The following is a 25,905-nucleotide window of genomic DNA, read 5'->3' as shown; positions in this document are numbered from 1 at the left end:
ACCAACCTTCACTTCCTGACCTTAGATGACAAATTCACCTCTTCCCTCTCTATCATCATCAACACATCTCCCGGAAGTCGCTCTGAGGCGATGACACGCAATATTACAATAATTCCAAAGCTCGTATCCATTACTGGTATATATCCTCCCACTCACCCTCTGAAATTACAGGATGGAGCTCTCGTCTCAACGCTTTTACCTGCTGCTAAATTATGACACGCATGGGGGATAATTCTAGGAGGTAGGGAGGCGTGGCAGGACAACAATGACGGGGGAAAAATCTCGAGAAAGAGAGATTAGTGAGAATGGTGTTAGTTTCCTTAGTGGTCTCTCTCTCTCTCTCTCTCTCTCTCTCTCTCTCTCTCTCTCTCTCTCTCTCTTCGCGCAACAAAGACGGACTAAATCCATTTACTAGAGCGGAAACGTGTACCGTATATGGCCGAGCGTGGTAATAGTGTGGATGATATAACCAATGGATTGATGGTAGAAGATAAGGAATAACTCAGATAAACCGTGTTGATGTATTAGTGAGTCTGAACCATTTAGTTGGTATCCGTAATCCGAATTTATCCGTATTTTCATGGTTTAGCGTATTAGTTTCATGGTGTAATATCCGTAATCCGAGTATCCGTAATCTGAATTTTACTCTGCAATATATTTAACTCAAACACATAACCGAATTACACTATAACACCTCAGGAATTATTAACATCATGATGCGTTATCTGCTATAGTCATTACGGATAAAGCCTGAAGTATTTAAACACCGGTTGTTATATCTCCGCTACTATAGATACAATCAATGGCCGATTTAACGCTACGGTACACTCTCTGGTTTAAGCCTGGTCATTCATTACTATGGTGGCCACTCACACACACACACACACACTCACACACACACACACACACATTATTTATATACATTTTTAGAAGTGCACACCTCTCAAACTTTGTTGTTTATCGACACATGCATCAGAAAGGTAATTCATATTTGATCTACATATTTACCGAGTCATACATACAAATGTGGTCTTGTCAGCTGAGTCTTGGACACAGAGGGATACACACAGTCGTGGAGGAAGATAGCAGACGTGTGAGTTGGTCTCTCTGTCCGCCTGACCTATGTGTTGGCTCTCACGAAATGGCGAAACCCACTTAGACGGGGGATCTTGCCTACTGTGGGGTGACATTTGGCACTCCCAAGGTGAGGTATATCTAGGGTGTGTTACTTCTAGGGTGAGGGACGTTACTTCTAGGGTGAGGGACGTTACTTCTAGGGTGAGGGACGTTTCTTCTAGGGTGAGGGAAAAAGAAAAAAAAATTCTGAGTAAAATTTCGCATCAAGAAGATACTTTTATCGTAAAACACAAAAATCTGAACAAAATAAATAGTCAATATTTTTATAGTCACAAAATACACCCATTATTTTTTCTTTTAATATTGTAATTCATTTTAATCCGAGAAAAAAATTTAACTCGAGGAAATATATTAAAATAAAGTAAATTAAACATGAGATGGAAATAAATGGACGAAGTTAAAATCAAGATCACAAGAAGTAGAGGATAGAATAGTTTACTTCTTTCACTGTGGTATTATTACAGTAGGAGAGGATACGTGAAAGGTAAGGTGGTAACTCCGGCCAGGCATCTCCCACCTCTGCCTAATGCTGGGTAATTTATGTCCCCTTATGACAGATAGAAGAACTAATGGTTGTTGGAGACATTCATCTGGCTGTGTCATAGAAATTATAACCCATCCTCCCGTCCTTTCATCCATCCCATTATCCTTCCTTCCCCTCATCCCCAACCCATCCTACCGTCCCCTCATCCCCAACCCAACCTCCCGTCCCTTCATCCCCACCTCATCCTCCCGTTCCCTCATCCCCATTCCCCCCGTACCCTCATCCCCCATCTTCCCGTCCCCTCATCCCCACCCCTATCCTCCTCCTCCCCTCATCCCTCCCATCCTTCCATCCCCTCCTCCCCCATCCCCCGCTCCTCCTCCCCCCTGGTTTGGATTTTCCCACCTAGGCGAAGGGGATTAAGGAGGATTTAAAGCGTCATAAATCCTCCCAGCACACCTGACTGATGACCTGAGACGAAGGGAAAAAATTATGAGGGAGGTGAGGGGAACTCTGGCACTCTGGGTTTATCAGTAGAGGTGCCAGGTAGGGGGTGAGGGGGAAGGAGGGAGGGGTGAGGGTGAGGGGGGGAGGAAGAAAAATAAGCAAGAGATGAGCCAGAAGTTACCAAGATAAATGATGAGGGTGTTGTGGGCCCAAAACACACCCACCAGACTACAACTATTGAGAGATGGGTGGTGTTGGTGGAGGTGGTGGTAGTAGGTGAGTGATGGTGGTGGTGGTGGTAGTAGTAGTAGTAGGTAGATGGGTGGTGGTGATCGTTATGATAGGAAGCACAGTGATGGTCGTAATGGTAAATAGTCCAACCAGATATAATGGATGATGATGATGATGATGATGATGATGATGATGATGATGATGATGACGACGATGATGATAATAATGATGATGACGATAATATTAAGTCCATCTGTTGTGACTGTGCAGCTTCCAAAAATCAGTACCCCTGAGCGTAAACAAACCAACAAAATAATCTGCTACAATATTACAAATTCCATGAAGATAATAATTAGATAATAATAATAAAACAAATATAATTATCTTACGTTAAATAAAATAAAAATCAATAAAAAAAAATTCTTACATTATTAGGAAGTTGTGCAGTAAAAAGTCCATATTAGTGTATTATTCAATTTTGGTTTACCTGGCTTAATGAGAGTAATTTAAGCCAACAGGTGTGACGTTCCATAATGCACCTGGGGGGTGGGTGGGGGAGGGGAGGGTCACTGCCGCTTCACAACCCATAAAAAATTACATAATATTCGGGAATTACAGATTTTATGGGACTCGTACCGTGTAAACAGAGGTAAACACGTGAGTCCAATAAGCCATCATGTTTTGTTTACCTGATTGTCGTTGAGTACTTGTTAAGTCTGAGTCCTTAGTTAAGTTCTGGTAATGAGTCCTCAGTTGAGTCCTGGTAGTAGTGAATCCTGTTGGTAATGAGTCCTGGAAATGATTTCTGGTAGTGAGTCCGGATGATGAAATGAATGTTGAGTCCAAGTCTTGTTAAATGAGTCCGGATACCTTTGATGAGTCCAAATGAGTGATAGACAGATTGGCAGAAACATACATACATACATACATACATACAGAGAGGAAAATTAATGCGAAACAGGAAGAGAAAAGTGAAAGACACACAGACAACACCGACCTGCCTCTCCACTGGACAATAAATATATAAATTTTTCTTCAGCATAGCACTATATTCATCCTTCAAACACCTCACTAGAAGACACTATACAGATAAGAAGGGGTCATCTTAATGGTTTATAACAGGATAGTCGACCATCATTACAAAGGACGGAATGCATTGTGTAGCACTGTCATGCCCTTGGAATATTGCCTAATGTTGATCTCTTTTGTCGTGGTTATAAATGAACTGTTACTGAATCTTAGCATGACTTTGGTGGAGGAAAATGAGAGAGAGAGAGAGAGAGAGAGAGAGAGAGAGAGAGAGAGAGAGAGAGAGACGTTTGCCTCTTGTTGTTGTTTTTGTCTCTAGTCCCTGCAGGTGTCTTGAGGCGAATCGCGGGATTGGTATAGAGGAGTTAGTGGTGCTAGTAGTGGTGCTAGTGGTGGTGCATGTAGTGGTGCTAGTGGTGGCAATGGTGGTAATTGTAGTGGTGATGATCATGGTGGTGGAGGAGACGACAGGTGTACCGACTACCGGGTGAGAGGCGACACTGACATCTCCAAGGTAAAGGCTCCTCCTCCCCACCCTCCTCTCCACCCTCCTCACCCTCACCCTCCCCACAATCCTCCTCACCCTCCCCACCCTCCTCCCCACCCTCCTCACAATCCTCCTCGCCCTCCTCACCAGACACAAGGGAGTGGAAGTAAAGGCGCTGAGGGTGTTTTTCTCCCCTCAGCGCCATTATCGTCTTAATGGAGTCTAGATCTATTCCTTTTTTGTGGTCTTTAACTTTACCTTTCATTTTAATCCTTCTAAAAGGTCGTGTTAAGGTACTGTAGGTCTTAGGACTTTCGGAAGATGTACTGGATTTTTTTTGACAGATTGCAGGTATACATAGTAGATTACAGGTATACATAGTAGATTACAGGTATACATAGCTTAGAGGTATACATAGTAGATTACAGGTATACATAGTAGATTGCAGATATATATAATAAGTTATTTGCGTTTTTAAATTTGTTGTGGGAAAAAATAAACGTTCAGGTCTTGGTGAATCCGGGATCCTGGAATTTCAGACAGGTAGCGTAATGAACTCGTGTCCGTGAAAGCCATTCCATTACTGAAATAGAAACTTCAGCGGTGAACAAAAGCACTTTAGTAAGGTAATCTCACCTTCATATTACACAAATAACTGTAAACAAAAGAATAAAAATAGTTTCTAGTAGAGAAATAAAAGCTCAGCCAGCCGAATAACTGGGTCAATTAACAGAAACGCTTATCCGTGCTAATAATAATTTTAGCTTTTGGGAAAAAAATGCAAAATCGGCAGATGTCGTTTTGATATTACACACATAGCGAGTTAATACTTTAATGCGTACGTTCACACACACACACACACACACACACACACACACACACACACACACACACACACACACAAGAGTAAACAATTCCTCTACGTTCTCTGTTACATATGAAGGCGTGGTGCTCCTGAAGGCGTGGTGGTGGAGGCAATGTTTACAGGTGGCAGGGAGGCAGGCGAGCAGTGTGGTTGTGTTTGTGTCATGGTTTTGAGGTAACGTTTGTGTGTCTCGTTTGGATCTTGATTTGACATTTCTTTTGTGTTTTTATATATTTGTTTTCATGTTATTTTCTCTGTCTTGTTTTAATGTTTATTTACTATTTTTGTGTTTATTTGTTGATTAATATAAGAAAATAAGTATGTGTTTTCTAAGATCTGGTTAATTGTTAAAAATATTGTGCGTTAAATTTTTTGTTCTTGTCTGTATGGAGAAAAAATGAAACTAGAAAAATATAGGCGTTTAGTAATGTGTAAATTGTTACCAACACAAGAGGGTTGTCAAGTGGCGGCTGCTACTTGAACAACCACTTGGGGGAACACATGGCCCCCCCCACTATTTATCTGGTAACTATGATGAGACAGTGAGGACGTACAAGTGCTACCTTTTTGTGGTGATTATATGTCGTATTTATTCCTGTTTTGTGTTTAGTACGAAATATAACTACACACACACACACACACACACACACACAGACAGACACATACATACACACACAAACACACACACACACACACACACACACACACACACACACACACACACACACACACACACACACACACACACACACACACACACACACACACACACACACACACACACACACACACACACACGGTCATACATCATCTATACAAGCGGGCCTTTGTTTCATCGTAAGGTGGTGTCACATAACTCATAATTATGATAAGTCTAAGAGATGGATGGATGACCTCAGAGCCACACACAGATATATCTAACAAACTAAACTGCTCAGTGTCTTCCTGTTCAATAAAACCACCAAATAAATTACTTTTTGTTATAATGTGTAAATAATCTTGAACCTTAATTAGTGTATGATAATTAATATTTATAATTATGATAATTAGAGATGTCTAATGATCATTACTAGTTGACAGTGATTGATAATTTAATAGTTAATTTACTTAAAGAATTTTTTTTAGGTTAACCTGATATTATAAGTTGATATTTATAAAGGAAATTTGTAACCCTCTTTAGACCCCTCTTATGTTTAAGTAACGTGAATTATCTTGATTTATTACTGCAAAGGTTACGTTAGGTTACGTTATGTTAGGTTAGGTTACGTTAGGTTACGTTACGTTAGGTTACGTTACGTTAGGTTGTATGGAGTACGATAACTCTAATCAAGCATGACTTTAAACCTACTGACACTCATACAGACAACCCATCTATGTATAAATGTATCGAATTCTACCTTATAATTATGTATTATTGAAGGACGAGTGTAATTACTAAGCCAGTTTATGTAAATCAGAATATAAGGTAATTTAGGTGGTGTTTGTTTCTCTCCTGCAGGACTGACGGCTGAGCTGTACTACGTGAGGGAAGGTGTTGTCAACGACTATGCCATGAACTGGAGGGTGCCAGTGCCAGCCGACGTCCACAGACTCTACTTCACCTGGGTGGCACTCGACAAGAAACCCGTGAGTGTTGTGTGATTATTGTTCATTATTTTCGTATTGTATTGTATCTGAATGCTCTCTCTCTCTCTCTCTCTCTCTCTCTCTCTCTCTCTCTCTCTCTCTCTCTCTCTCTCTCTTAGCCATACATATATGACAGCATCGTAGACACGTAACTATTTACAAGCGACCATTTCCTACGTTACAATCTCCTTCCCTCACCTAACGACCGCCCATATATTTCAGGTCAAACCTAATATAGTCACATCACTGGAGTTTCCGATCACATTTCGTCACCACGGAGGGAAATTAAAGGAAAGTTTTCGACTTTTTTTTTCCATTCACGTTCCCGTTTTTTATTCGTAATATCCGATCGATGGTGTTTCTTCCCGATTTATATATATTTTTTTATTCTTGCTGTAAAAGGTAAAAATCGGGTTGAAATCGGCTTTTGATTGAGTGGTGGAGATGATGTTTATTTTTTTTAGTTTTTAGGAGGGAATAAAAATCTGGTATGACTCTTGGATTACCCGATGAATCTGGCTAAAAATCTGTCGAAAATATGTTGAAATGTGTCGACTATAAGGAGATAAACGTTGGAGGGGCGAGTTGAAATTGGGTTAGGTTAGGTTAGATTTTGGTCTAGTAGGACTGGGGCCCACATGACCTACAACCCCCCCACAGAGAGAGAGAGAGAGAGAGAGAGAGAGAGAGATAGAGAGAGAGAGACCCGTCAATGTCCAGCACAAGGAGGAGAAGGACGTAGGAGCGAACACAAAGGGTCTCTGATGACGGGACAGCAGTTAGGCGTGATAAACACAGGTTCCCCCGCCCGTGTAAACATGTGACCCACACCCCGGGAGACGAGGAGGTTGAGGGCTGGGTAGACTTGATGATGTGGGCGTGTGGGGGTGTACGGTACCTTGTGAGGGTTTGTTTGTGGGTTTGTGGTAATTCTTGTGATGTGTGGGGTGAGAAGTGTGTCTTTAATAACTGCTGTGACAAACTATACATAACCCTACGTAATGATAACTAAAGCGAGATACAAATAAATACAATAAATAACATTATAAACAAAATTACGAAAATCAATCCAAAATCATAAAAAATAAATAAATCACATTAATCCCAGGTAAATATTCGGTTATTCCTCATCTCTGTTCAGGTGTTGCAAAAGTTACAAGTCTTTCTCGTGTCGTGTTTGTCTTGGTTCGAAACTCAGGAGGTGTGTGTCATTGGTTTTGTCCTTCGTGTCAATAAAGTCATTAGAAGAGTCTGATATCTGTACTCTACTCACGTCAGCTGCAGAGGTAAAGGTGACGCGACTGGATAGAGAGAGAGAGAACCTGACTATGAGTATTTCTTGTGGGTAACTTCATAGTGTTAGAAAATATATAGAAGAGATGAAGGTGTTTGTGTGTGTGTGTGTGTGTGTGTGTGTGTGTGTGTGTGTGTGTGTGTGTGTGTGTGTGTGTGTGTGTGTGTGTGTGTGTGTGTGTAGTGTGGTGTTGATCTGCCTGGCTAGCTCCACCTACCCCTCCTTCACCTCCACTCTACCCTCCCCCCTCCTCATTCCTCCCCTCCACCTTCCCCTCTACCCTCCCCTTCCTCCCCCACCTTCCCTCATCCCCCACCACATTCTCCGTCCCTTTATCTAAGTCAACCCTAAATCTTCCTTCCGTTATTACCCCTATCCTCTCTCTCTCCTCCCCTATCCTCCTCCTTCCTTCCCTCCTCTCCACTCATCCCTGCCTCTCATCCGCCTATCTAAATTACCTTTAAATCTTCTCCTCGTTATAATCTTCTCCCCCCCCTCCCCATTTTCCTATCCTTCCTCTCTTCCCCTTCTCCCTCCTTAAGCCTTCCTCCCAACACCCTATTTTGGTAATTCCCCTCATCCCTACCTGTATCTTCCCTCTCTCTCACCTCACTCACTCCTTCGCCCCTTTGGTCCTATTTCTGCCTCTGTCTTCCTCTCACAGTTACGTATCCCTCTTCCTTACATCCCATCAATGTCACCTATTCTCCCTCTCTCCCTCCTTCGTCATTTCTCCATCTCTCTCTCTCTCTCTCTCCTTCCTTATTCGCTCATCCTTCCATTCACATCATCGTCCTCCTCCTCCTCCCTCAGGCAATCCATACCACTATCACCTCCTCCATATTCCTTCCTTCCCTCCCTCTACCTCAAGTCGTCCTTGGAGTTGTCCTTGGAGGATCGCCGTCAGCAGCTAGTCTCTCGGGGACTGTGACTGGCAGGGAAAAAACACCGTCAGTAGTTCCCCTGCTGGAGTTCCCTCACACACACACACACACACTCTCAACAAACCACTAGTCATCTCTTCAACAAAACTAACCAACCTTACCCCCCCAGCCAACCACCCCAACAATAAGCTCACCTCTTCTCCCAGATTCGCACGTAGTTTCTGTCTGTCTACTCTCTCCCGCTGACGTGTAGCCTCGCCAAATAGAGACAGGTAGATAGCCTTTCTATATTTACGGGGCAATGCTCAGCAGACGGGTATTGGCTATCGCTGTCTGGGGGTTACGGTCGGACTGAGGACAACACGTGAGGAAAACGAGTGGTGTAATTTTTGAAGGGTGATGAGAGAATGTTGTTTATCTCTCATGGGGAATGTTGGTGTATGTCTGTTGATACTACTGGAAGGTGAGGAGAGGGAGGGAAGGAGGGAGAGAAGGCAGGCAGGGAAGGAAGAAGTGAGAGAGAGAGAGGGGAGGGAGGGAGGGAAGGAGAGCCAGACACAACCCATGGAGATTGACGGCACAATATTTGAAGGGTGATTGGAGAGGGCGACATATCTCAATAGAATGATCTTGGTACATCTGCTGATACTACGACATGGTGGGAGAGAGGGGTGATGGGAGGGTGGAAAGGGAGGATGGTGAGGATGAAGGGAAGGAAGAAGGAAAGGGTGGAGAGGAGGAAGGGGGAAGGGCTTATTGTGACCCGGGCCTATTTCCTATTATGACAGGGGCCTATTAGGAATGAGGCTTATCGTGTGTGGCAGCACCCAATTGACTCACCACTGCTGTACTATGTTATGTATTTATTTTGAATGAATATATGATGCCCATGTTGGGGACGTATTGTATTCTTAGGTGTTGCGTGTATGGTGTATGTGTGGCGAGGGAGGTGGCGTAGCAATACAGTACAGTTTGAATGTGTGATGTGGTGGTGTGGTGTTGTGATGTAGTGTGATGGTGTGATATGGTGTGGTGGTATTTAATGGTGTGGCATGATGATATGGTGGGGTGTTGTGTGACGGCGTGTTGTGGTGAATATGGAGGAGCACTTGATTGTCGTGTTTGGTGAGGGAAGGGAGTTGTTAAAAGGAGTCAAATGAACTTCTAGATAAAGACACAAATATTTACATATCTGAATATTCACTTACATTCATACATTTATACAACACATTTACACATTTACACTACGTTGGTGTAAAAATTGTCGACAGCCGCTCGAAATCTACCCCAGTGACCTCTGGCAATGATGTAAACTAAATAAAAAAAAATTATGTTTAAAAATCAAAATAGAAATGAAATGACTTTAAAAATCACTTGCGGTTAAATGTTACTACAAACGGTGCCTTTAAAACTGTCCCTTTTATTAATAGACACTGTCCCTTTAAACTTTTAATAATAGAAAGTGTCCCCTTTAAACCTGTCCCTTTAAACCATGTATTATAACATCTCTTGTTACAATAAATTTTCATCGTACGACCATGTGTGTATTCCAGGATTTAAAGTGTACATACATCTGAACCACCACTGTAGTGAGCCCATACAACTGGGAGTCCGGGGAAATACTCTAAATCAGACCAATTTCATGGACATTTTGAAGCCCATGTGCACGGGATATTAGGACATATTGTAAGGTGATTATCAGTATAGACTTGTACCAAACTGTCCTGGTTAGGTTAGGTTGGGTTAGGTTGGGTGCCTCAGGATCTTTAAGGGGGAAAGACCCAGATTTTCTGTAAGGGAGCCATGGCTTGCTAGTCCCTCTCTGGATCCGTCTATGCTGCATACACACAGGGCGAATGTACCGTAAACATGGTTATACACACACACACACACACACACACATACACACACACATACACACACACACATGATGCAGTGTCCCAACGCCTTCACACGACACCCTGACGCGGTAAAACTTCATCACCGTCGAGGATGTTTTTTAGTGAGTTATCTTCACCGTGTTGACGCCTGGGACACTCTTGTTGTGTTGTGCCTCTGTGTGTTAGTACAGACATATACTGATTTTTCTTATTTTTTTTTTAATCTTCTCAGTTGGGTATATAACGATATATGTCTGTCTGTCTATCTGTCTATAAAAAGTTCGTCGTAATTTAGTCGTTTGATTCCCTTTAGACGCATTTTCCTGTCTTTTTGTTTAATTGGTGTGGTTGGATCGGTCACTTGTGGGTTTTAGGATGGTGCGGTGTAAGTGAATCTGTCCGTCTGTCTGTCCGTTCGCCCCCCCCCATATGTATCCTGGTAGGGGGGGGGATTTGTCACCTTCGGATAAATTTTGTTATTAACGTCGGAAAAAATAATTCTTTTACGGTGATATTTTCCTAAAAGAGAAAACTCTCTCTCTCTCTCTCTCTCTCACACACACATATAACAACCCTCAGTTCTTCCTTCCTATTTCTCCTCACTTCCCCCCCTTCTTCCTTCCCTCCCTCCCTCCTTCATCTCATCCGGAATTCCTGTCTCTTGGAATTCGGAAGTTGTAGCGAAACATCAAAGTCGTGGGACTGAACACTTTTTTTTTCCCCTCCTCTCGGAGACTCGAACCCGCTGTCCCGAACCCTGGTACCAGATTGAGGGGGCCGACTTGCTTGGTATTCCAGTAAAAAAACTAAAATAAATAATAATAATAATAATATAATAAAATGGTGGGTTTGCGAGTACCTTTGTGTTTTATTTACTGTTTTGATTTGTTAATTAATTTTGAAGGGAGAGAAGGAGAGAGGGAGAGAAAGAATAAGGGAGGGAGGGAGGTAAGTAGCATTAAGGGAGCTAATCATCAGGTGATCCGGGCGAGACCAGGATGAAAAATAAGATAAATTAGTATTTCCATGTAATAAAATAAGGGAATTAAATAGATATAATAAGAAAATGAGAAGATAATGATCGGTAGAAATAGTGTGATTTAGAGGTGAATAGAGAGAGAGAGAGAGAGAGAGAGAGAGAGAGAGAGAGAGAGAGAGGAAATGGAAAAATTGTGTGGCTGTGGTATTGGATATGGGAGGAGGAAGAAGAATAAGAAGAAGAGGAAGAATGAAGAGAAGAACAAGGAGAAGAACAAGGAGGAGGAAGGAGAACGAAAGACATACAGGAAGCAGTGGTGGGCGTGAATGACTGAAAAACATTGTGTCTAGTGGTTGGTTAATAGAGGCGGACATACTGCTTCATGGTGTGTGTGTGTGTGTGTGTGTGTGTGTGTGTGTGTGTGTGTGTGTGTGTGTGTGTGTGTGCAACAAGACTAACCTAGAGTTTTGTTTTAGACCAGTAAGACCGTAGCAGGAAAATATGTTAAGAAAGATCATGAATGAAGGAGAGACTATTCTACTCTAAGGCGTAAGTAAAAGCTTATAACAATGAAAGACAACAAGAAAAAATAAAATAAAAAAATAAAATAAAAAATATTGTTGTTCTCTTTATCATCCCTCTAGTTGGCCCGTCAAGCCCCCCCCTCCCCTTGTATATATTAACACACTTAAACAAATCTGTAACAAAACCTCAGTGGACACACAAACATAACACTTAATATATTATAATTTATGCAAATCACATCATTTATCATGTAACTTTATATACATTTTGTCTCGTTGACTAGAATCGCCTTCACAACAAGCACCCCCCACCCTAAAAAATAAATATATATATATATATATATGCAGGAGTTGGTGGCTGGTCATGGTGGTATAGTGAAGGAGGTCGTGCCATAGAGTGTGTCAGGGCAGGATGATCACCACGACCCCTAACACACACACACATGGTATTTCTTTTTGTTCACCCGAGCGAGACGGCAATGAAAAGATCTTTGTCGATGGTGCCAGAAATTATCACCCCCGTTTTCTTTGTGTCATCATGAAGGGGTGGGGGTTGTGGGGGATACTGGCCTGTATTGAGCGGCGTTCAGCGGAAACTGTGAGTTGCCTCGTCCGTGTACCACGGGCCTTTTTTCGGTGGGGTGACGAAAATGTTTTCAAGTGTCGGTCGACTGGTATGTGGTGGTGGTGGTGGTGGTGGTGGTGGTGGTGGTGGTGGTGGTGGTGGTATGTGGTGGTGGTGGTGGTATTTTTATGTTTTATTTCTGGTACAGTTTTGTTTTGTTTTCAGTTGTGTGTTTTAATTTCTTGCTGTATCAAAATGTTGTTATTTTGTTGTAGTTCAAATGTGTAATAATGAGAGAAATGATAAAATGTTTGAGAGAGAGAGAGAGAGAGAGAGGAAAAAAAAGAAAGGTATGATAAAAGTAAGATACAAAGAGAAAGAGATAAAAAAAAGGGAGAGAGTAAAACAAAGCCAGAATGACGAGAAAAATAACGAGACTCACGAGACAAAATACAGAAGAATGTACTCCCAGCCACGCCGAACAGCGATCCTGACAAATAGGGAAATACACGAGGCAAAATTCCCCAGAAATTGCCAATAAACAAGATAAAAGCGAGGCCGCGCCAGCTTCTCAGGGAGGGAAATTCCCGACGAATTCTTGCCTGGGTGTCAGCACGCGCGCTCACACGTGTTCCTCGGGGCATCACCACGTGTTTGTTTACCCTCCGCTTGTGTCACAGCACGCGCGCCAACGAGTCTTCCTCAGGGCATCACCATACGTTTGTTTACCGTCTTTTTTTTCATGTCTCTCAGCACGCACCCCCACGTGTTCCTCAGTGCATCACCGCGTGTTTGTTTACCTTCCGCTTGTGTCTCAGCACGCGCGCCAATCCGTCTTCCTCAGCGCGGGACCACGTGTTTGTCTATCGGCTTAAGGTGCTCATTATCATCCTTTCCTTGCATTCTTTATCATCTTTTTCATACATTCTCCTCAATTTTATATCTTGTTCAGGTGTTTTAATTATCTTTAATTACCTTTACGACAAATGAACCAAGACGATGTTTACAAATTATCATCCAGACTAATGAATCATGTGAGTGGGTTCTGTTCTCTCAGAAGGAGAGAGAGAGAGAGAGAGAGAGAGAGAGAGAGAGAGAGAGAGAGGTATGGGGGGTAGGAAATAGAGATAGCGAGAGACTAATTTATTTCTCTTCTTCTTGGATCTTTTTGTTTGTTACCTTTATCAATGTTTATCCCCCCTCTCTCTGCTCCTCCTCTTATCTTGTCCCCGGCGGTTGAAGATAAGCGGAAGGCGTAATTCCAAGTGATAATGGCCGCTTGAGAGCACCTAATTGGCTGGGACACAAAGGCAGTACATCTAGTGTCCCTCAGTGTCGCGGGCGTCGAGACGGCCTTCATTACTGAGTGGTGGGAGGTTGATCTCTCTTCAGTTTCTCTATTCCTCCCTTTCTCTCATCCTCCGTTTCCCCTTTCCATTTTCTTCCTACCTCTCTATCCATCCCTTCCCCTTTCCCTCCCTTTCTCTCCCCTCCCCTTTCTCTCTTCTTCTCTCTCTCTCCCTTTTTATCTCCCTCCCCTCCTCTCTCTCCCCACTTCCTTCCCTCACTCCCTGTCCTTGATTTTCCCCTTAGGCCTATTCTCTAACCATGTCCCTACCATCCCTCCCTTCCTTCTAACTATCCAGCCTCCTCCTCCTCTCTTTCCTTCTTCCCCAATTCGTCTTTCTTCCCCATATCTCTGCCCTTCTTTCTACCTTTATATTTACTCCTTATCCTTCCTCCCCTTCTCTCACCTGTCTTCTTACTTCTCCCCTCCTATCCTGTCCTCTCTCCTTGTTTATTATATTCATTCTTATTCTCCTCGTTTCTCTGATTTCCTCCTCTTCTCCTCCTCCTCCTCCTCCTAAGATTTACCTCCCTGCCTCCTTCTCCTCTTTCCTCATTTATATCTTCTACTTCTGTCTCTTCTCATTAAACCTCATTTTCTCTTCTTTCTCCGCCTTTGTCTACTCTCCTTCTCTCCTTTCCTTATTCCCCCACTTATTCTCTCTCTCTCTCTCTCTCTCTCTCTCTAAGACACTGGACATCCCTTACCCTCGCCAACTTCAGGTATTTTGTTAATTAGTCGAGCAGGTATTCAGGCAGAGAGTCATGAGTGGCAGTGGTGGCGGGAGGCGGAGTGAGTGTAGACCATGATTAAGTGGGCAATTTGAGTCCCTAGTGAGGCGCCCTGTGTACGGGGGTCAGGGGCTACACAAAAGTACACACATAAAGGGAAGTACCTGTGTGTGCATGAATGCTTACATACATACATACATACATACAAGCTCCAATTTGTATACACACGTGCTATATACTATGTACACCAGGAGACAGTGTGACTTACGGTCTTTCTCTTCCTAAACTAAAGTCGGTTACCCATTCACAGCTGGGTCGACTGGGAGTTCCTCGGGCAAGAATCAGTAACCCTTATGAGTTAGGTCAGGGACGAGCGCTGTATACACTCGGCTACCGCACGTTACAAATACTCATTCACCCAACAGATACACACACGCACACCTACACTACAGACGTAACACAGATTAATAATGGTTGTCCCTTACCTACGAGGCTGGCCGGTCCTGAGGCTAAGCTTGGCGGGAACTTGTTTAAGGTGTAAAAGCTGCCGCCAGGTTGGGTGTGTGTGTGTGATCCGGCGGGGCGGGGAAGAGGAGCTGGAAATATTGGAAAACTCGCAACTGTTACCCTGGAGTACGATCTACCAGTCGATTGACAACTTAGTCCACAATCACTGCTGGGCACACACACACACACACACACACACACACACACACACACACACACACACACACACACACACACACACACACACACAACCCCTTTTTTTCACCCCAGCAGTCACAATAAAACGCCCCCTCTCATCACCACCAGCCAGCTCGGACACGATAAGGAGGGAGGTTGTGAGAGGCGGGACAGTGAAGTTGTAACCATTAAGTGTGGACGCCGGTGAGTGACGGCCTGATATCGACGGTGTGTGTGTTGCGGTTCGAACCCTTCTAGTGGTGGTGGGTGATCGAGGGTTTTAGTGCCAGGCTGTAGAATCCAATCCTTTATGGAGCGATCCTGCTGGCGCGGCGGTGGGGTAAGAAAATTGGAAGATCAGAGCCTGGATACTGAGAAAGTCTTACGATGAAAAATTTTCCCCTTCGCTCGTGATCAGAACTTGGAGTCTGAAAGGTTCATCTGATAAAATATTTGTGGAACTAGACGTTTCAGAAGGCGTCAACGAACTTAAATTACTCCATAAAGATTGAGTGACTGAGTGATATCGATTCGTCATGTTTATAGACATTGCAGGTATACAGATTACTTAGACCGCACAGGTAAACAGTGTACTAATTGACAGTTGCAGGTATACAAACAATGTCTATTCTTTAAACTACGACACAATACTGGAAGCCAAAATGGAATCTTACGAGGTACTGAGACTGCCATATGTAAGGTGCATCATCTTACGAGAAAATAAATAAAACTTAAGGTTCTCTGAGAAGCGAAGGAGTCCAGAGCCATGGTCGACTGAGGTTCGCGTTCTTTGCTGAGTGAAAGTTGAACAAGAACAGTAGGAGGAAGTAATTAGTTTTGTGTTGTGTTGCAGTGCGTGTGTGTTGCAGTGTGTGTGTGTTGCAGTGTGTGTGTGTTGCAGTGTGTGTGTGTTGCAGTGTGTGTGTGTGTGTGTGTGTGTGTGTGTGTGTGTGTGTGTGTGTGTGTGAATACATTACCCAAATAAGAACCTTTAAGTGTTAAGTGTGTGTATTATATCTCTCAATGTAAAACTGATCTGGCAAATCGTATCACCTAAAGATTAACCACCCATCTAATTTCACCTTTAGATTAACCACCCTAAAAGCTAACCTATCCCTTCAAGGTAGCGTTAGTATGGTTAATCATCTGGTGGAATAAGCTAGGGTGGCTAATTGGCTAATCTTCAGGTGATCTGGAAAATCCTCCTGTGCAGTCATTTTGAAGGCCAGAAAATCATACCCAGATTATAATTCTCTCAAGGTCAAATGTCAAAGCTTAAATATGTGAATCTGATTTTTTTTAATACATTGAAATTCACTAATGAGACAGACGATCAGCATTAATTAACCTGCATTGATGTTAATTTTTTTTGTTAACCGTGACCTTTAACCTTGATATGACCCTCAGAGTTAATTTCAAAACACTTTCAACATTACCAGCGGTAGTGAGTGTTCGTGATGTTGATTGATTCACTTGTGTAGACACATTTTCGTCAGTGTATTCCTAGTATTCATTTTGCTTGGGGTATTCCCTCCCCCTCTTCCTCCCTTCCTCTGTGCCTCCCTCTTTCTCTCTCTGCTCTGCCTCTCTCTCTCTCTCTCTCTCTCTCTCTCTCTCTCTCTCTCTCTCTCTCTCTCTCTCTCTCTCTCTATTTCTCTCTTATTTCTTCTTCGCCCTCTCTTTGTTATCCTCCTCTCTCTCTTTCTCTCTCCTCCCTCGTGGGTCAGCCCTAACGAGCTTGTCCTGACCCGCTAACTACCCAGTCCCTCCAGTACCACCGGAAATGAGATTGTCCCCCCTGAAACCTTCCCCCTCCCCCTCGTTGTCACATTCTCCTCCCCTTCACCCTCACCTCCGCCCCCCTTCCACACCCATCTCCTCCTTTTCCACCCTCTGACCTCCATCCCATCCCACCCCTTCATCTTTATTTATCGCCCCTCTCCACTTCCACCCTCACCCACCTCCTCTTACTCCTCATCCATCTCCCCTCAGTCACCTCCTCCCACTCCTCATCCACCTACTCTCAATCCGCCCCCGCTCGTTCCCCTCATCCGCCTCCTGCCACTCCTCATCCACCCTCTCCTCTTTCCCCTCATCCACCCTGTCCTCTTTCCCCTCATCCACCCTCTCCTCTTTCCCCTCATCCACCTCTTATCATTATATACTACTATGCCGAATTTTCCCCTCGTAACTGCTGATGCAAGGATGAACAATAAGTAGATGATTTTAAGCTGAATCACCCAAATAAGGTCCCTAATGGCATCCAAATTACCCTGAGACTATACCTTAACTAGATACGTTTTCTTGGTAACAGACAGAGTAAACACACACACACACACACACACACACACACACACACACACACACACACACACGTTACAATTTTCCTTCATTTTTTATGTGCGTCTTGTGGTTTGTCCAAGACGGAAATTACTTAAAAAAACACAACCGGGAACTAGAGTGTACACGGCTTAACAATGCTTAGATAGTGTTTGGAAATATACTTCTTGCCGGTGTATTTTTCCTCCTGTGTGTGTATTTCTCTTCTGTATTCCTTATGTCTATACGAGTGTTTATTGTGTATATTTATTTATTTATTTATTTATTTATTTATTTATTTATTTTTACGGATATTTCTTCAGTCTATAGATCTTTCTCTTCTGTGTTTCTCAAGTTTATTAATTTTTTACCTGCGTTTAATCATCACTTATTTTCGTATCTTTGTGACTTGACTGATGGATGTTATTTTTTTTTTCATCTTTTTTAGCGAGTGAGGAATTTGTATTTATTTTGTCCAACTTTTTAACGCAACGATGAACTAATTCTGATCTCATTGTCCCAAGGTGAAAAAAGGACTTTATTTTTTTTAGACGCATTAATCAATCCTATTCTCTAAACTGACCTTACTGAGGGAATACATATCCGTTGGTGACGATGAGAAGGTGTGAGGGAGAGGAGGAGGGAAGAGGGAAGGGTAGGGAGAGGGAGAGAAGGAGGGAAGAGGGAAGGGTAGGAGAGGGAGGAGGAGTGGGCAAGAGGGAAGGGTAGGGGGGGAAGGGTGGGGAGAGGGAAAGGAGGGGAGAGGTAGAGGGTGGGAAGGGGAAGTGAGAGAGGGAATAGAGGGAAAGAGAAGCGATAGAGGGAAGGAAGGGAGGGAAGGGAAGAAGGAAGGGGTGAAACATACTCCCACTGTAACAGAAACACTCAGTGACCTATTGTATACCATCATTGTTCCCCGGTAGATGATAATTTTGTTGACAGTAAGAGAAAAATAATATTTTTTTTGTGTGTAAAGAAATTATGGCGTGGGATCAACTTACTTACAAACTTAATATATTGAGCTAAAATAATATATTGATTTAGTTTAGTTTAGTTTAGTTTTTTTAGTTTTTTTTTTTAAAGGGAAGTCGACGGAGCGATAACTCTTACGTTGCTAACAGTCTAGTAGATCCAGGTCACTCTGACGTCACTTCTACCTCCCTGGTCCCGCCCACAGTGACGTCACCTTTACCTGGCCTCGCCCACTGTGACGTCACCTTTACCTGGCCTCGCCCACTGTGACGCTACCTTTACCCCGCCCCGCCGACTGTGATGGGCACTCCCTGTTCACTGAGACATCACATTCTATCCACTCTGATGTCACGCCCCACCAACTCGACATTACAAAAAATTACTACGAAGTCACACTCCGCCCACTGTGACGTCACTTTCCGCGATCTATGACATTACGCAACGCCCCAAATGATGTCACGCCCTACCCACCATAACGCCTCAACGATTTGGTAGTGATAGAAATCGCTTTTCAAATTTAACAAAGAATAAATCACTGACGCGGAAAACTCTGCATGTAAACGTAGAGAAAAAAAAAATAAAAAAAAATAAAAAAAAATCCCATGAATAAACTTAAAAAATCTGTTTATTTATTTATACATTAAATCTCAGGTATATATAGTTATCTCCAAAAATAAATAAATAAATAAATTATAAAAAAATTCTGTCAATAGATCTCTAAGCAAAATCTTTTCACTCTATTTCTAAACAAAAACATGGGAATATATTTTACACCGACATCACCAAATATACTTCACCACCAAAGCCTCAACGTATACTGCTAGACAAAACACCCCGTGAATATTTTTCTGAGAGTAAGACGAAAATATTTTGAAGACCTCTTATGTAAAGTAGAGCAAGGAAGATGAGATAAAAAGGGAAGAATGAAAATATGTGATGATGAAGAGTAAACGAAGAAATGGTGTGTGTGTGTGTGTGTGTGTGTGTGTGTGTGTGTGTGTGTGTGTGTGTTTTGTCAGGAAGGGCTATGAGGAGGAAGAGAAGAGAAAGGGAAGGAAAAGGGGGGGAAGGAGGAGGAGAGGAAGGCAAGGAAAGGGGAGGGATGGAAAGGAAGAGGGTTAGGTTAAAGAGGGTTTGGAATAAGATGAGAGGGATTGTGAGGAAGATAAGAGGGGAGGCATAGCGAAGAGGGAGGGAAGGAAAGAGAGAGATTATGGTGAGAGATTGCCTGAGATAGCACACACACACACACACACACACACACACACACAAACACACACACACACACACACACTCACACACACACACACACACACACACACACACACACGTAAAACTGATAATGGAAAAACAGAGAAACTGCTGGGCCATTGTTAGAAACAGCTTACGTCCCTCCACCAACACAAACACTGTCACTCATCTTGATGTTGTGTCTCTTATTTCACAACTTTTCTCCCTCTCCTCTCTCTCTCCTCCCTCCCTACCTACCTCTCCCTACACCTCTCCCTCCCTCCTCCCTACTCCTAACCTTTCATTCATCTTTCCGTGTGTTCCATGCCCCATTCCTCCTCCCTCCCCATCTCATTTCTCTCCTCCCTCTCTCCCTCCCTCTCTACACCTCTCCCTACGTTCCTCGCCCTCTCCCTCCACCCCATTCCTCACTTACCCTTGTTATTCCTACTCCACACTGTTGTCCCCTTCCTCCACCATCCTGTGTTCTTCCTTCATGCATTCTTCCCTCTTATCTACACCTCTTCCCTCCTCTCCATACCCCTTTCCCTCTGCCCTCCTCCCCTCACCCGATCCTCCCCTCACCCCCTCCTCCCTTCACCCCGCCCTCCTTCCCACCTTCCCTCTCCCCTCGCTCCTCCTCCCCTTAAACCCTATTCTCCCCACCCTTTCTCCCCTCGCCCCCTGCCTCCCCTCACGCCCCTCCCCTCACCCCCTGCTCGTCGCCAGGGCGGCCCCGGTAACGAGGATCTGCCCCAAGGAATGTGACACCAATGATCCGTGGCGCCAGTGTTACCAGATCCTCATCATCCCATTAATCAAAATTATTACCAAATCAGCAGTAAGACCTCTATAATACAGCCACGACTTTTGACATCTTCTGTCTATAACCAGCCTAGTAGTAGAGTCACACCTTGTCCTCTCTAACCACACCATGTTCTCTGAGTCTAACCACACCATGTTTTCTCTCTGACCACATCATGTTTTCTCTAACCATACCCTATTCTTTTAAACCACACCTTGTTTTCTCTGACCACACTGTTCTGTTTAACCACACCCTGTGTTCTCTGACAGTTCACTCTTCCTCCCACCCACCCCTATCCTCCCATTCATCCCCCCCTCCCTCCTTCACTCCTAGCCCGTCCCACCCTCCCTCAGCTACCCCTCCACCCCTAACACACCCACACCCCTCCAGCCTCTACCCTCCTCACCAGAACTCCACTTACCCTCCCTCCTCGTTGTCTCGTGTCGTCTCACATCACATCAGCAATTAATTTATCTCTCCTCCCCCAAAATTACTCTCCCAGCCCTTCCTCCCCAGCCCTTCCTCCCCAGCCCTTTCTCCCTTGTCTCTCACCCATATCTAATTAAGGGGACTGTATTTTTTAATAATAATAATAATAATAATAATAATAATAACCATTCATGTAATATCACTTGTATTTCGTTAACCAGAAGCAACACTACAGGTAAATTGATTTCAAAATGACACCCAGTACACAAACACTAGCCTGTATCAGTGTACATAATTACAGCACAACAGTAGGTACAAGCACAGGTAACATAGATTGGAATATTACAGCAGTACACGACGCTACACACACACACCTGTACACGACACTACACACACACACACCTGTACACGACACTACACACACCTGTACATTTTCTCATACCTGATCTTGGAACTGCATTTATCACACACACACACACTCACACACACACACACACACACACACACACACACACACACACACGACCTAATTAACGTCACACGCACAAGCAAAACCAACAAAAGACTTCACGCTTTATAAATCTCCCTGTTCATACCAAAGCCTTAGCGATTTAACAAGCCGCACGGGTCATCAACATGCTTAACGGAAATGGGGGGGGGGGAGAAAACTCAACCTTATGTACCTACGCTATAAGGTTACAGTTCACGTCTCAACAACATTCTGAAGTGTAAAATCAACCTTGTGTTACATCATCATAGAGATCATTATTAGGCATTCCCTCCTCCTCCTCCTTCTTCCTCCCTCCCTCCCCCTCCCTCTCCCAATCTCACCTCCCACCACCACCTCCTCTTACACTACTGGCAGAGTGACAGGGCCTAACTGAAGGACCCAGGAAGGAAAACGATGGGGAAAATGGGGTGGAAGTTAAAGAGGGGTTAAACTAAACCAAAAAGGGTTAAAATTAAAGATTGGCTGGAGAGAAGAGAGGTGGGGTTGTACAGCAGAAAACAACGAGGAATGTAAATATGGTAGAGGAAAGGGTGGTTGAAATAGGGAAAGGCTGGTTAAATTGAAATCCTAGGAAGAGGTGTACAATAAAGGGTGGATGGAAGGGAGTAGGAGAGGGAGGAAAAGGGGATGCGGAGGTAGTATTGGGAGGGAATGAGGTTAGGTTAGTTTAAGCTTGGTTTGGTTGAATTAAGTTGGGTTAGGTTAATTTGAGTTATGTTAAGTTAGGTTACTTTAAGTTGGGTGAGGTTAGTAAACGGTGGTGTGTGTGTGTGTGTGTGTGTGTGTGTGTGTGTGTGTGTGTGTGTGTGTGTGTGTGTGTGTGTGTGTGTGTGTGTGTGTTCACCCCATCACACCTGTCTTTCTGTATATAATCAAGCTCAGGTGTTTAATAAATGTAATTCATAAGACACACACACACTCACACACACACACACACACTCACACACACACACGCACACACACACACACACACACACTCACACACACACACACACACACACACACACACAAACTCTGATCCTGTTCTGCACCTTTAATATAATCTGGTTCCAATATACATTAATGACAGCTTCCTGGGGTAAAGGATAATATCATGTGTGTGTGTGTGTGTGTGTGTGTGTGTGTGTGCGTGCGTGTGTGTGTGTGTGGATGAAAGTCACGGTAGGTTTTCCAAGATCAAACGCCGCTGTATTGTTCTGTATGAAAGAGAATGAACGATAAGTCAATTTTTTTTTCATTCAGCTTCGCGAATTGTCAGTAATTTTTGATGAGTTCTTAATACGAATTAATTAATATTTTTTTTTTTTATCATTGTCAATTATTATTTTTTTTTTATTATTTGATAAGGATTTCATACATGTGTTTTTTGATAAGTTTGATATTTTTTATAAGGACGTTCTGTAGTTTATACGAGTATTATTGTTTTTATTTTGATCAAAGTTTGTGTATTTTTTATCATCAGGAGTTCTTACACGTCAATAGATTTTTAATAAAGTTTTTAATATTTGATAAGGACTTTACACCGTATGAATCAGTTATTTTTTATTGATGTACATGATTTTCTTAAGTATTCTGTATATACCAAACCTAACCTAACCTCACCTAACCTAATCTAACCTAACCTAACCTAGCCTCACCTAACCTAACCTAACCTAACCTAACCTAACCTAACCTAACCTAACCTAACCTAATCTAATCTAACCTAACCAAACCAAACCAAACCAAACCTAACCTAACCTAACCTAACCTACACACAGATTATATTTTTATTGACTTTTATGATGTTATAAGGAATTAATGAAGATGAATTTTTAATATTTTTATTAAAGTGGTAACTAGAAAATAATGGAGAGAATGTATGTATGTATGTGCGTCCTCTCGTGTGTGAGAGAGAGAGAGAGAGAGAGAGAGAGAGAGAGAGAGAGACACTGGACCAGCTAGGGTGAGGACAGTGATTGAAACGCTCAACGCTTAATGAACACACGCACCAATCATCCCTGAAAGTTAGGGTGTGGGAGGGAGGGAGGAAGGGAGAGAGGGAGAGATGATGGGAAAGATGGTGTTAGGGTTGGTGAGGGAGGGAGGGAGTGAGGTGATATGGAGAGTGGGAGGGAGAGAGGGATGGTGGGAAAGGGAGGAAGAGGGTGAGTGAAAGGGACAGATGATGGGAGGGAAGGAGGGAGAAAGAGCATGAGAGTGGGAGAATGATAATAAACAGGAGTATAGGAAAAAAGGAGAATAATAGGAAAGAGAAGATGAGATACGTTAGTGAAGTGAGAGAAGAAAATGATGGATAAGAAAGAAAGAAAAGATAAATCAGTCAGGAGAATACGAAAGGGATGAGAGAAGGAGAGACATGAGAGAAGGTTTCCCAGGTAATTGAGATGGATGGAAGGCCAGCACACGGCAATATTGAATCAAGGAGGAAATTTCACTGAACTCCGAAAAAAAAGGCGAAAAAGCAATATGTGGAAAGACAGAGAGGAAAATAAAAGTGAATAAAGAAAGGAGGAGGAGAAGGAGGAGGAGGAGAAGAAGAGGTAGTATTAGTGGAAGGAGGAGGAGGAGAGGAAGAAGAGGTAGTATCAGTGGGAGGAGATGGAGGAAGAAGAAGAAGAAGGAGGAAGAGGAGGAAAAGAAAAAAAGAGAATGAGTAGATGGAGCAGAAGAAGTTAGAGGAGGAGGAGGAGGAAGAAAGAGAAGGAGGAAGGAAGATGGATGGAGATGCTGGGGACATACAAACATGGGATGGATGGTATGTGTGATGGTTCATTAGTGGCGTCACTAATTATGGCGCTTAAGACCATACAAGAGAGAGAGAGAGAGAGAGAGAGAGAGAGAGAGAGAGAGTGTTGTTTTTACTTGATTATCTTAAAATACTCTTTCTTTTTTTTAATCTTGAAAACAAAAACAAAAACAAAAACATTTAACACAATGCAAAGCTGAGAGACTATTTATCACCTCTTCTCCCCTCTCCCCTTCCTTCCTTCCCTCTTCTCTCCTCTCACCCCCTTCCCTTCCTCCCCTTTCATCCGCTCTTTCCTCCCCTCTCCTTCTTCCTCCTCCCCCTTCTTCCCTCTTCCCTCCTTCCCTTCTCTCTCTCCTTCCTCCTCCCTCCTTCCTTCCTTCTTCCCCCTCCTCCCTGTTCCCATTGACTCCCAGCAACACCTCAGGAAGGAGTGTTACTTCCTGTGTTGCTGAGAAATGGTTTTCCAAGTAGGTGTGAAGGTGTTGGGGGGGGGGGGGTGAGGTGAGGGGTGAGGTGAGGGGTGACGAGCGTGAGAAAGGGAGAGATAAGGAAGATGAGGAAGGAGGATGGGAAAGAGGAGGAGAGAGAATAATAGGAGGGTGAGGAAGAGGAAGAAGAGGAGGGATGAGGAGAAGAGAGCGTGGAAGGGGAGGAGGAGGAGGAGGGAGTAGGGAAGGGGAAAATTAGGAGCTAAAGTCGTTAGGGAAGGGGAGGAAGAGGAAGATTAGAAGGAGAAGGCGGGGGGGGGAGGAAGAAGAGGAGGAAGAAAGGGAAAGAGAAGAGGAGGAGGAGGAGGTAAAGGGAGGAAGAGCACGTGTGAAGGGTGATGACAACACCTCACGCGCCCACCACCTCCCTCCCTTACCTCAGGATTTACGACCCTCAATTACCTCTGGCCTCAACCTGCAGATGAGGTTTGTCTTACTGAAGGAAGGAGTGTATAAGATGAAGGAAGGAAGGAAGGAAGAGAGGGAGGGAGAAGATGATGAATGCAAGGAAGGAAATGAAGAAAGGAGGGAAGAAGAATGAAGAAGTAAAGGAGAAAAAAGAAAGAAAGAAAGAAAGAAAGAAAGAAAGAATGAAAGACAGAAAATTAAGTAAAGGAGAAGAAAGAAAGAAAGAAAAATGAAGAAGTAAAGGAGAAGAAAGAAAGAAAGAAAGAAGTAAAGGAGAAGAAAGAAAGAAAGAAAGAAAGAAAGAAGGAAGCCGTTCAACGTCAGGAAAGAAAATATTGTAGGCGAAGGGGGAATATTTTTCATGGTAGTGAGGAGGGTAGGTGGGGGGGTACTCACCACTGTTGTAACATACTGGCTGATACACTCCCTCCTCCCTCCCTCCCCCTTCTTCCATACCTCCCTCCGTCCCTCCCTTCTTGCTCCCTCCCTCTCCTTCCTCTCCTCCCTCCCTCTCTCCCTCCTCCCTCCTCCTCCCTCCCTCCTCCTCCCTTCTCTACCTCCCTCCCTCCCTCCCTTCTGCCTCCCTCCCTCCCTCCCTCCTCCCTCCCCCCCCTCCTCCTCCCTCCTCCCTCCTCCTCCTCCTCCCTCCCCCATCATCTCATCTCTGCCTTGTCTCTAAGTTTCCCTAAATTGTAATTCTCTGTCATGAGGTCAGCCGTGGCACTCCCTGGGGTTATGGTGCCACGTGTCAAGGGGAGATAAGAGGTGGCACCGGCATCCTGTGAAGTATCTGGGAGGA

The 25,905-nt window shown here is 43.6% G+C and overlaps 1 protein-coding gene across 1 annotated transcript in view; it reads left to right on the top strand.

The window, feature by feature from the left end:
- Window positions 1-25,905, top strand: part of LOC121864099 (tyrosine-protein kinase Dnt-like) — a 201,377-nt gene that overhangs the window by 154,716 nt on the left and 20,756 nt on the right. The window contains exon 4 of the mRNA XM_042363003.1: window positions 6,179-6,306. Coding sequence (XP_042218937.1) covers window positions 6,179-6,306 — 128 coding nt within the window. The remainder of the gene's footprint in view (window positions 1-6,178; window positions 6,307-25,905) is intronic.

This window comes from Homarus americanus, unplaced genomic scaffold (assembly GCF_018991925.1).
Source record: "Homarus americanus isolate GMGI-L3 unplaced genomic scaffold, GMGI_Hamer_2.0 scaffold15216, whole genome shotgun sequence".
NCBI classification, from domain to species: domain Eukaryota; kingdom Metazoa; phylum Arthropoda; class Malacostraca; order Decapoda; family Nephropidae; genus Homarus; species Homarus americanus.
This window is presented reverse-complemented; position numbering and strand designations above follow the sequence as displayed.